A 13,227-nucleotide genomic window follows, 5' to 3' on the forward strand; every position below is an offset into this window, starting at 1 on the left:
CATTAGTACTGTTGGGAAGGAGATCAAAAAATGAAATGTTCCAACAGATTTTTATCAATACACCTCAATATCAATCTGTAAAACAGTCCTACAATTTCCTAAATCTGGGGGCTCTTTTTTTCATGTATGTTTGTTGTTTTGGTTCCAAGAGGGATTTTTCATCTTTGGGAAGAAACACTTCTACACATAATCTCTTTTCAATAGCACTATCTTGCAAGTTTCTGGAGCAACAGTACCATTTGAACATCTCTTTAAGGTTCTGTTGCACTTTTGTATCTCCTCCTAAATGATGATGTGGGGTCCCTGCCCTCATTTCATTATCTAACTCTTCTCCACATCCCTAGATACTTCAAATGGTTTTAATATGTCTCAACGAAGTCCTAATGAAATCAACAGCATTGAAACCTTCAGTGAAATCTATAATGGATTTAAATGGTACATGCAACCGTTTGGGGAACATGACTGTTTGGGGAAACAGTCTACAAAATAATGTGGTGGTCTGAGATTGAGTCAGCTACAGTGTGCAAAACAAGACTTGAATACAGAATCAAGAGGTTTAGTAAAGTTTATTCCTAAAACTCAAATTTCCTTCCAAGCCAGCAAGACACAACCAACTCAGATGTCATGTTGTGCATCCACACGATGGGTTTCAAACAATTTATGTGCAGTCACACATGTGAAAAAAGCAGGTCAATTGTAAAATTTGTTCAAAAACTATCATGTGAACTAATTTTATTTAGGAATCCGGCAGCCTAGACTCATTTGCACAAGGTTGTCTTTGAATAAGCTGCTTACATGACACATTCTGATGGAACAATGGTAGGAACGAAAGGTTACTACGGTAAATAAAGGTTACTTACAAGTAAATTATAGGAGAATGCTACAAACAAAAAAAAGACATAGAAGCTTTAAGGGGGGCAATAAAAGGTGTCTATGTTTCCTTTTATTAAGGAAAGATAAAAAGGGGAGAGGACAGTAAAGTAATAGTTAGAACCATGCTGAAATACATCACTAGTTCCATTCTGGTTACACAGAAAGGCTACACACCCTTGGCCAAAATACTTAACACAAATCGCAAAGCCAAGAAAATGACACATCTCACTTGATTCCCCGGTGACATCTGTTAGTAAGGGCTAGAGCTCACCCTCAAGCCTACAGAGACCAGCATTTGTAATTCATGGGCAGGATCTAAAAACTGATCATGAGCAGTCTTAAGTAGCTTCAAAGACTACGCTTCCAGAAAAGTTGTTTACAGGTAATTATTATAACTAGTGGTTTTAGCCATTACATTCTTTGTTGGTTTCATTGGTATTTGTAAATTTGCAGTATGTTATCAGACATTAAGTAGTGACAAGTGAGGTGGAGGACAGATAAAGAATACAAATTACAGCGCAAGTAAATGTTTCTGTCTTTCAAGATGGCTTCACATGCACGCCTGCATACATGGGCAATGTTGTAAAAGCAATTTCCCAAAGTAATTTGTTAAACCCAATCATACATATTAAACTACTGCCCTTAAACACATTTTGGGCTCCTTTATATTATCTGAAATGAAGGTGCTCTTGCAATGTAAAAATGACAAAGTTACCCACTTTACAAAAAAATAAAAAAAATAGAGCTGGATATGGCAAAGCTTTGCTTCCATCTTGTCACATTCCATTTACCTTCTTTGAGGTGATTTTTTTTCATACAGTAATGACCCAAGAAGTTCATCATTTCATCGTCAGATAATATGATAGACACCACAGTGCTAGGGAGCAACTATGGTTGGTTATCCATTGATCTACAGGTGACGTATACAGAGCTGCTGTATTTTTAAATATCCACCAACACAAATCTATATTAGTGTCAATATTAAGCTTTTGTCTGCATCTCATTAATGTATGCCATCAAGGGCAAATTATTTCATAACAAAGATTGGAATAACCAGTCAGACTTCAAATCAATTAAACAACTTTACTAAATGAAAAATCCTACATTTAATATGTGTTTTAAAACAAAATGGAATTAGAAAAGAGACTTAAATCCATGTAAGAACTTTTCACTTTGCCAGAAATCCCTTGCATAATAAGTGTCAGTTCATTAAATGCAAGTTGCTAGAATTCTCGATTTAACATTTGCAAAGACAATATTAAAGAGTTCTACATTGTTGCACATTTAGAATAATTTAAATTGGAAGCTTCCCTACTAAGTAATCTTATAAATTTGACCGTGTTCAATAAAAAACATTGTATTAATATCCAATCAAGTCCCTGCCTTTCAGTTTTTATCCGTTTACAATCTTTGCACATTTGACAGTGTTCAATAAAAAAAACATTGTATTAATTTCCAATCAAGTCGCTGCCTTTCAATTTTTATCTGTTTACAATCTTTGCACATTTCTTTACACTTTGCCATTTGCCAATATGAACCCTTTAAGGAAAACAGGAAAAGAAATACTGCATCAACTCTTGATCATGTACAGAAATTATTGCTACTATAGTACACTACAAAGCAGAAGTTTCTACAATAGTATATGAACCTTGATCATGAAAATCCAGAGGATATAAATCTTTAGTGACATAAGCCTTACAATCATGTAGAACATTCACATGGCAATATTAGACAGTCCAACCACCACTAGCCATAGTTAACCTACTGCTCAATGATCAACATCCATTTAAATATACCCTCCTGGAGGGTGGGGCAGAGTGCACAGTTGGGCGGGGAAGAGGAGAGGAAGAAGAGAGCTAGCTTTTCCAGGCATATCAGAGAAAGATCTTCATGTTTGGTGAGCTATGCAGAATGCACTTTAATGCAAATATGACATTATCAGGAAGCTAAGCATGCCAAAAGGTGTTTCATGCTAATAAAATCTAATGCAAGGTACCACATAATCAAGTTATCGACTAATAAGTAATACCATTCTTGCCCTATTTAAGTTAAATGAAGTGTCATTGTGAGTGTAATGTTAGTTTAAAATGGTGCAATGAACAAAGTCATCCTGTGGCAATCTAAGATAAAAAGTAATAAGTTTTTTGTCATGAGAAATACTGACTGTTGGGTTGTCTGGATAAGGAGCATTACTGAAGTTATGAGCTTGAGACTGGTTTGTGTCTTTAAACTCCTATTATAGGGGCACACATTTAGTTAGCAAGAATACTGGGAAGAGGGAGAACAGCAGCTGCCCCAAAAATCCCTTCCACAAATCATTTTCAGCCAGGAAACATGACTAGATACTTTGCCATCATTCTAGCTACAAAATAAGAGAAATAAAAGCAATCAAGCAACAGTAAGACTACATTACACAAATGAAACATCATGCTCTCATCTGATTTAACTATTACATCAAGCTTAAATTGGGATGTTGGTCAACTTTAAAACTGTGATGTGAATATGCAACCAAAATAATTTGTTTAGATTTGATTTTACTCTATGTTGGTTATTAGAGCTTGGAGTATACTTGTTACAATACAGTGTTGCACATCTGTCAACTAGAAAATATTAAAGATCCTTTACCCGTCTCTTTAAGTTAAAGATGTGACATCATAAAGGGTGTCAAATGGCTGGATGGTTTTACAGTGCACACTTATTATATACTGTATATATGGAGTTTTGTCCTTAATAGATCTGATGGGTTTTCTATGATATTCCTTTCTTCACCTCTTCTTCGGAGGATTAGCTGTGCGAGGTGGAGTAACGGGACGTCCAGAGTTCAGTCCACCATACTGGTACTTTGCTTTCTTCTCAGATGGTTTCAGAATCTTAAGAGGATGAATTAAGAAGATGAATAAACTTCTCTTCCAACCAACACAACATATCCATTAAACCAGCCTTACAATGAATGTATAACTTGCTGTCTACATTTGAGGTGGCTTTCTATTTACAACAACTATTGAATATGCATTTGCAAAGTACAAAAAGAATTATTTAACAGCTAGGGCTACCCATTCTGTGGACTCATCTAACCAGGTAGGGATGATAGCAAACTGTCAAAGCATAATACTTTGTATACAGATGGTCCCATATTTACTCAAATGTAATGCGCACCTTCCTTGGCCAAATAACGTTCACAAAAATTAGGGTGCGCATTAGATTTGATGGCACATTAGATTTGTGTAAATACAGTAATCCCCAGCAACTTCCAGTTAAAAGATCTAGGGAAGACTTTAAGCAGCTGCAGTAGAAAATACTGGGCTAGATGAACCAATGGTCTGACTCCGTCTAAGGCAGTCTCAGAGAACCAGACACCCCTAGCCAGTTCAGAGGAATCCATTTTATTAATTATTTTTCAAGAGACTCCATCAACAGAGTGGCTTGATCCCATTTTATTCAGGCAAATATTCACCTTAGCTTAGTAATACTATGGCAATGAGGTATTAGAAGATTAGTTGTGAACTAAAGGAAGATGGTAACATTTGCTGAGAATGCTAGCCTTCAACAACGGAGATACAAGCTACTGTGCACCTTAAAAGTTTAATAATAAATAAATAATTTTATTATTTATACCTCACTTAATTGGCTGGGTTGCCCCGGCTAACTCTAGTTTTATTCAAGCTATACAATCCTAGTAACTTTTTGACCTATCCTCTCAATATAGAGGTTATAATCCATGTTTATCATACCTGAAAAGAGCACATCAAAGTTTCATCCACACTCATCATGCCACCAGCATTGTCAAATTCTCCACAGTAATTAGGAGCAGAAAATAGGGTAACCAGCTGTCGTTTAGCAAAGAATTCATAGCCATCTTCAACTACCTGTCAGTGAGAAAAACACATAACCAATATTGATGTAACTTAAAATATTTCTGTAATCTGAGCCAAAATGTTTATCCCATAACCTGCAGTCTAAGAGTTTTCAGAGAACACATAGCAAAATGAATGCACCACAACTTAAGATTCTATGCAAGATCCATTATCATGCAAGTTGGCTTCTCCAAACACAATGGGAATTCTCTTTCTTCTCAGCTCCCCACTGCCTCCCCAAAAGCAATTTTAGGGGTATATGGAGGGCTCCAAGAGAAGCACCAAGGTAAATTGCACCAATGAAAGCCTGCTCCATGGTGGGAAGGAAACTAATTTGAAGTAGGTAAAAAAAGTAATTTGAAGTACAGAAATCAGGTACAGAATACAAATAAATTTAAGCAAATTATTCTTTGTGCTGTAGACTAGTTACACAAAGACCTCCAGTTTTTCTGCAACATTTTTGAAACAAAGGACTCAAAATCCAGAAATATGTGTGCAGAGAGGATGTGACAGCTTGGGCAGCTTTGTGTTCAATATTATTTAAGATTATTTATTAAATCTGTATACTGCCCCTATATCTGTAGATCTCAGGGCAGTTCTACAAACTAGATATAGCTAACTTTGTAGCCTGATCTGCACTAGCTCACCTACTTGTCACCATATTTGTATGTGTAAATGACATAGAGCTCTGGAAACTAGAAGGTAAAGATCCCAAATTAGAAAGAAGCAAATTCATACCTGATGAGCTCGACAAATCAAATCCAAATCATGACGATTCAAGAACTTGCTGACCACATCAGCTCCAAAAGTGAAGGAAACACCACGATCATTTTCACCCCAGCCCTGCACATCTTTGTCGGGATCAGACCACAGCAGGTCACAGAGCAAGCCTTGAAAGTAAGAGCACAAGTCTTAGAAACAGGAGCCTAATGTGTTCTTTTAGGTACAAAATATTTACCTCTCATGATTGAGATTTTGGTATGCATACTTTGTACACATGAGGCTATACAAGTGTAACAGTTATAGATTTGCAATGCACTCCTACTGGAGACAACAGTGCAAACTTTTTCTATGGTCTGTGGTCTGATGTGCACATCACATTAAACCATAGCTTGTTTTAAACTACAGCTTTATATGATGTGCAAACTGAGCCAGTATCTTTAACTTTCTTCCAGCAAGAAAAATCAAGTTGTTTTGAATGAAAGCAAATCAATGAATGTCCATAGATCCAAAAAATCCTGAAATCGTAGCTCAGGCATGCCTCATGTTTACGGATTTAGTATGAACCTCACTCTCCAAAAATGTCTGTTTCCTGTTTAATGCTGGAGTAGCATTAGCGCTGCAACAGAAGACTAAGGTTTTCCTATATGCCAAAATTTCAGCCACCTTGCATAGGGACTCGGGTTGAACTTGAAATCAGGAAATCCTCTATTTGAATTTCTGCTTCTATAAAGTACTATACAGATACACATGTTTATTTTTACTTTACTAAGTTTAGTTTCCAAGGCTACTACCTACAACTACTGTCTTACAACCAAATTGTTTCAAGTCACACTCTAGAATGTAATATGGATTTTAAAAGAGAGAACATAAAAGTTCTAATTAACAAGCTATGCTGCTTCTCTATTACACACCCACACACACCCACACCCTCTACCTTCTTCAGAATCCAAAAATCAATTTAATATAGGTTTGGGTGAAATCAAGGGAATAATAGTGCAACTAAGTCTGGATCTAATCCCTTATGTTCAAAACTAGGTAACTTCCACATGGCCCTTTTCAATCTGTACCTCAAATGATGAAAACAAGGACTTTTAGCTTCCAAACAGCACAAGTATAATAGCGCTCCTCAAAACCCTTCAGATGGGAAGTTTCACTACCTCTTTGTTGTTGTTTTTTTAATGAATATTTATTAGGATTTTCAATAACAAAACAAATACAAAAATAGACCAAAAAAAAATACAAAAATACAAAACTTAAAAACAATTTAAAAACACATAGAATTTCAATTGCTTATTTTCCTTTAACTTGTTTCTCAGACCTCCTCACACCTCCCCTTCTTGTATTCCAATTTAAATTATTAGCTCAGCAAATCCTTATGGAAGTTTCACTACCTCTTTGAACACACTACTGATATATGCCACAATACAATTTTAAAATAATTTACAGTGAGCAGCAATTTGTGCAGGTGGGCCTTACCTGTGTCAGGAACATCTGTGGGTCTCATAATTCTTCGAATCTGTTCCATTGATTGCAGATCTGGTGACAGTCCTGACAACATGAATGAGAAAACTCATTTTCATTGTTCATAGAAGATGTCAATGAAAAGAATTTAGACAATAATAGACTCCTTTATTTTCCAATGTAATGCCATCCAATTGGTAGCCATATCCATTTGATTTTTTTATGCTCTTACCCCACCTCATGGCTCAATAGCTATTACACTGAGACAGGGCCATCTCTAAGATTTTGCAAATGGATATAAAAGTATTTTTTATCACAAAAAATTGCTAACAGAGGGCATGCAATTGTGTTCTAAACATTTAAGAATAAACTGCACAAAACATCCATTCTTTATTGGAAGCATAAAGAGCTCCCCATTTCACAAGTGTGGGGTTTGTTTCTTTTTATAAAATTGCTGAAGGTGTACAAGATGCCCAAGGAACACTTATTCTTCATAATGAAGAAACTTTAATTTTAAATTAAGTGATCCTTACTTGGAATAATTTCATTGTTAAACAAATGCAAAATAATTTACATCTGAGGACAACTATTTCACTAAAAAGAATTGAATTCAAGTAGCAGGCATACTGAAACACCTCCCTCAATGATGACTTCTACTTGGATATTTCCCTCTGTCAATATAGGTTACAAAATTATTTTTATTCTATACCAAGCTGTAAAAGTTTACTAAACCAATTATTTTTAAGGGGTGGTTCTCCAGCTTAAGCTATGATGGAGAAAATATCTGAGCCAAGTTTGTTGAAATATTTACAAACTACACTTTCATAGGCAGTGTGCAAACATAAAAACACAACATTACAATAATAGCAAAACATCAAGATATCAATGAAAACTGGCTGGTAGCAAGAGTCATGTTACAAGCCTGTCTGAACAGCAGCGTTTTCAAAAGATATGTGAAAGCAAGCAGGGATGACTCCTGCTGAACTTCTATTGGCAAGGAGTTCCACAGGGCAGGAATAAATAACTATTTTAATAATATAACTATTTTAACCTGCCCTGGGATCTGCTGGTGAAGGACACATAATTACTACTAATAATAATAATATCAAAGACCACTAAGAGATACAGCAGCAGGAGTATGCTTGCACTTTCACTGCTCCTATTGCCATAAAGGTCATCATGATGTCCAATACTAATTTGTTTCTGAATCTAGACTAGTATCGATCCAGATAAATCATTCTTATCCAAAAGTATCTGTAGTTGTTCTAGCCTGACCCTCTCAAATACTCTCCTCCAATGGAGAGTATTAGTGACCAGGCTGGCTTTCCCCCGCTAATGATTGCACCACCAAAGTGGCAGGCACCACTCCCATACATAATGACGCTGTCACCCACAACCAGGAAATAACCCTCCCCCCAGGCTCAATTTCACCAGCTGTAATGGGCAAGGATCCAGACGGCACATAGTCAGGCACGTCCCTGCAAGCAATCTATCCATATCATTGTAACACATAAACTAAAAGGGTTAATTTCTTTTAAGACTTTAAGCTAGTACAACTATCAAAAAAAGATACAGAACAGAAACAACCATGTGACACATGTGTTTTGCAAATGTATTAGGAAGCAAACCAAGTATTTGTGAGGCGCTTCAATAATGGCTGAGTGTTCCGATTTATCCACATTGTGATTATTTCTAGAATGGGAGTCCTGATAATTTCTTCTGAATTTGGCTTCTTCAACACTTCAGCAATTTATTCCAAGAATATCACAATTTATCCCATCTTGATCAGCACTCTTTTCAGGAAAAAGGGCTGGGAATCGTTTCTGGCCAGAGGGCCAGTTCTTTACCTTCCCCATGCCTGGTGGACCAAAGTTGATAGGTGGGCAAGGCCACCCACCTGTCTATCACCTGATGTCACTATTCCCTTTAAAGATTCCCTTTAAAGCCCTGATTCTTGGGATTTCAAAGCAAGTGAACCATGGGTGAGGGGGCTGAAGGTGCACGATAATCTGCCCATCACAGCTGATGGGTGAGTGGAAGCATGCCATACTAGATCCAAGAACAACTGGGACCTTTAAGTTTCTGATTTGTTCCTTTGGAGTCCCACCCTTGCCCAATGCTCATGTGGGTTTGGCTTTCTGAAAATGGCCTGGTGGGTCAAATGTGGAGGCCTGACCAGAGACCAAATGCTCAAACTCTGAATGAAATATTGGGTTATGGTTTACTCTCCAAAGTTCGTTTCCCTTTGAGCCAGCTGGCTTCCTGATTGTTCATACCAATATATTATTGTCTCAAAGAGATGCACCTTTCTACCTAGCAGAATAGAAGCATGATCTCTTGAGGATATGGTTCTATTTTTGCGGTTAACAGACTGAAATAGGGATACCGTTTCTCTTTCAGAGATGACCGTTGCATTCTATCCAATGGTTGAGAATCCTCCGAGGACCCAGGAAGATGACCAGAGGCACTATCCATAGTAGGCTCCAATACGGTTGAGCTGGGCTAGTAAATGCACTTCCTTCTTGAAGGGCAGGACCACTTAGTGATGTGGTCATGTGGGTGCTGCAAATCCCTGAGATGGAATTAAGTAACTTAAAATTCCTGCTCAGCAGGAAGTTTTGCTTCCTTGAGGCTTCTCACATCCTTCATCAATTCCTCTGTAGGCTATTTTCCTATGCTGATGTCCTTAATGATAGCCAAGAGGTACGGATGTATGCTCTGTTGCCTTGAAAATGCTAAGATCACCACAATCTTTGTAATGAGCCTGAAGAATGAGGGAAGGCCAAATGATAAAGGACCAGTATTTAAAACTGAACACTAAAATCAGTCAAAAGACCCAGAGGTCAACATACCCATCACTTCAAATCTATAACCTCTGCCTTCTTCAGGACTATAAAAAATTAATCAAACTGCTATACCCTGCTGGCAAGCTGTATATGCTCATTCATCAAGATTTCTCTGGCTAGATTATAGGAAACCAATGATATTCTAGATGCTGGCATTATAATGCATTTCAAATTCACTTTATTTGATATTAGTTAAGAGGTAAGGGACAAGAAAACTCATTGGTTGGACTTTTGTCCAAACTTTGAAGAAACAAGTAATTTAACTGTTATGAAAGGTGTGTTCTGCTTACCTCCATGGCAGCAGAAAATCTTCTCATCTACAATGGCTGCAATAGGCAGGCAATTAAAACAGTCTGTAAATGTCTTCCAGAGCTTGATATTAAACCGCCGTTTACCTGGTGGTATTAGAAGAGCAGCAATTTATTTAATCACATTACATACAGTAGTCTGACCATTCAAAAAGAGTGCCATCTTTATTTAAGTAACTGCTGAATGCAAAGGCAATTCAGAGGTTATTTCACAAGTTTAAAGAGAAACATAAAATAGTATTAATTCAATATTGTTAAGTGAATTTTTCTACAAGTTTCAAAGCATCTCATAAAAAGGGTAACTACTAGAAACATTTATATAAGACTCTACTTACATTCATCATAGAATCCATAGATGCGATTAATACTAGCACACTCATGGTTTCCCCTCAGGAGGAAAAAATTCTCTGGATATTTGATTTTATATGCAAGTAATAAGCAGATGGTTTCCAAGGATTGTTTGCCTCTATCCACATAATCCCCCAGAAATAGATAGTTGGCTTCAGGTGGAAATCCCCCATACTCAAACAATCGAAGCAAATCTGTATATTGACCGTGGATGTCACCTACGAAAATTAAGATTGAAGATATATTTATGAAACAATTATTAGAAGAAATTATTATTAGAAGAAAACCCACAGTTGGTAGTAAAAACCAAAACATATACTCTGCTTTGGTGGTAAAATACTAAGGGGGTTGTTTCCTCCTCAATTCCACTTCGTTATGTCCATTAATTTCAATAGGCCTACTCTGTGCAGTAGTACTTCGGGTTAAGAACTTAATTCGTTCTGGAGGTCCGTTCTTAACCTGAAACTGTTCTTAACCTGAAGCAACACTTCAGCTAATGGGGCCTCCCACTGCCACCGCGCCGCTGCTGTGCAAAGTTCTTAACCTGAGGTACTATTTCTGGGTTAGCGGAATCTGTAACCTGAAGCGTCTGTAACCAGAAGCATCTGTAACCCGAGGTACCACTGTATGTGACTAACATTTGATACAACCTAAGTTTATGAAAATATTTCTCTTCCAACCTCTATTATAAGTTCTTAGGGCAGAGTATACATTACATAAACCTTTTAATACAATATAATATATCATAAAATAAACATCAACAATGAGTAAACCACCAGGCAGATCTGCAAGCTAAAATTATATGAGCCAAAAACCTATGCAAACAGTCAGGTTTTAACTGGTCATCAAAAAGACCCCGCCACTATTACCTCCCAAGCCTCTGAGGGGAAGTTGTTCAATAACTAGGGTGCTGCAGTGAAAAAGGCCCTCCCCAACATCCCCCCACCAGCTTCCAAAGGGGAGACAGGGAGGATGGACACCAACACACACTTCTAGGTAGATTTTAATGACCAGTCAGGACAAAATGGGGAAAACATTCTCTCACATACCCTCGCACCAAGCTTTTAGGTCTTTGCAAGATATTATTAACACTCTGAAATCCAAACAGTTATGTACAGGAAGCCAGTTCAGATCCTATAGGATCAGTGCAATACAGTTATTAAAGATGTACCGTTTAACAGGCTTGCTGCCACATTTTTTTGGGTGGTGGCAAGCCTTCTCCTAGTTTACTTTTCACCTTGAAAATGGAATATTTTATACTGTTGCACTTTAAGAAGTTTAACAGTTGTATCCAAGGATAGCCTACTTAGAGTAGGCCCATTGAAATTAATGGACTTGACTAATTTAGGACCATCAATTCCAATGGGTCTATTCTAAGTAGAAGTTAGCTGGATACAACCTGAAGTATTTAAATAAATCACGGATACCTTCTTGGCCTCAAGGCATGCTACATTTTTCATATGCTTGTTGTAGACACTTTTTATAATAGTACCACTCCCACATTCCTATGCCGCTACTAACAGTCAGGAAATTGTACTGACTTCCTACTATCTTGTAATCTCCATGTGGACAGCTGTTAGTATGCAAAGATGTAGAAGCAATAACTACTAGTTTTTATCATGCTGCACACAAAAAGTTATTGCTATATTGCAGGCTTTAATATTACCAAGATTTTGCAAAGAATAGGGCTTTATTACTATTTAAAATCATTTTTATACCAGTTTTTTAAATTGCTAAGTGCTCTACAATCTACCTTAAAAGCAACCACCAAAACATTACAAAATAAAATATTACAAATTAAGATCTAATACCAAGTACGCATTAAAAACAGAATAATTAACAGAGGAACAAAATGTTCTCTTAAACATAAAAGCATTACATATTAAAAAATCAAATACAAAAATAGATTTATACTTCACAGAACAGCACCATAAGCAACTAAAATAAATGAAATAGGAGCAGCATGCTGGTGCCTTAAAAATAAATGGCAATGCCTTTTTCTAGGACTTAGCTCTACAGTAAACATACCACTGGTCTGAAAAGGAGCTAGGAATCGTACATATTCTTTAAAAAGTGTTTTAGCCGTTTAATTGTAATGTTTAATTATATTGTGTTATTATTTTGATGAGCTCTTTTGGGGAGGAAGGGCAGGATAAAAATATCAAATAACAGTAAAAAAATACTTCAATTACAAATCAGTTTGTGAGTGTTTCTAAGTGCATTCAAATGATAGGTTAAAAACAGATGTTTTTAAACAGATGTTTTTAACCTATCATTTGAATGCACTTAGAAACACTCAAATGCTTTTAAACCTGCTAATAAAGTACTATTTAAACTAAACTAAGCCCAGATGCAACTGCATTTGCTTTTCTAGTCTGTACTGTCCCTCTGAAATCTTCCAGCCTCTCAAAGAGTTGAAGCTCAGCTAGTGATGGCAGAACTCTTCCTGTTGAATGCTGATTCAGGCAAATGAAGGCATTCAGAGTGCAACTGCAGTGGCATGTTGCCATTCCTCCCAAAGCCTAAAGTTGTTTAGCAAGCATTCTTGACCTTCACATCAAAAGGCAAGACACTCCCTTTTTGGGTCTTACCCAAAAAAGAATGCACAAGTAGGCTGAAAAATAACTGTGAAAATATGAAGTGTTTTAGCACTTAAGTCTTGTCTCCTAAATTACTTTAATAATATAGGAACTAAATTAAACCCAAGATTAGTATTTACTATATATTAAATACAGAATTTCTTTGTACAGCAGGTTTTGAATTAGCTTAAGACTTGGCAGGAGTATTTAGGATATAAATCACTCAATGTAGTAA

The 13,227-nt window shown here is 36.7% G+C and overlaps 1 protein-coding gene across 1 annotated transcript in view; it reads right to left on the minus strand.

Moving 5' to 3' along the window:
- Positions 1–547: 547 nt before the first annotated feature.
- PPP1CB (protein phosphatase 1 catalytic subunit beta) overlaps positions 548–13,227 on the minus strand; it is a 35,292-nt gene continuing 22,612 nt past the window's right edge. The window contains exons 3-8 of the mRNA XM_079969334.1: positions 10,401–10,631; positions 10,048–10,152; positions 6,927–6,998; positions 5,466–5,617; positions 4,605–4,739; positions 548–3,743 (exon numbers count right to left, since the gene is read on the minus strand). Coding sequence (XP_079825460.1) covers positions 3,639–3,743; positions 4,605–4,739; positions 5,466–5,617; positions 6,927–6,998; positions 10,048–10,152; positions 10,401–10,631 — 800 coding nt within the window. The 3' untranslated portion in view covers positions 548–3,638. The remainder of the gene's footprint in view (positions 3,744–4,604; positions 4,740–5,465; positions 5,618–6,926; positions 6,999–10,047; positions 10,153–10,400; positions 10,632–13,227) is intronic.

This window comes from Podarcis cretensis (assembly GCF_951804945.1).
Source record: "Podarcis cretensis genome assembly, chromosome: 3".
NCBI lineage: Eukaryota > Metazoa > Chordata > Lepidosauria > Squamata > Lacertidae > Podarcis > Podarcis cretensis.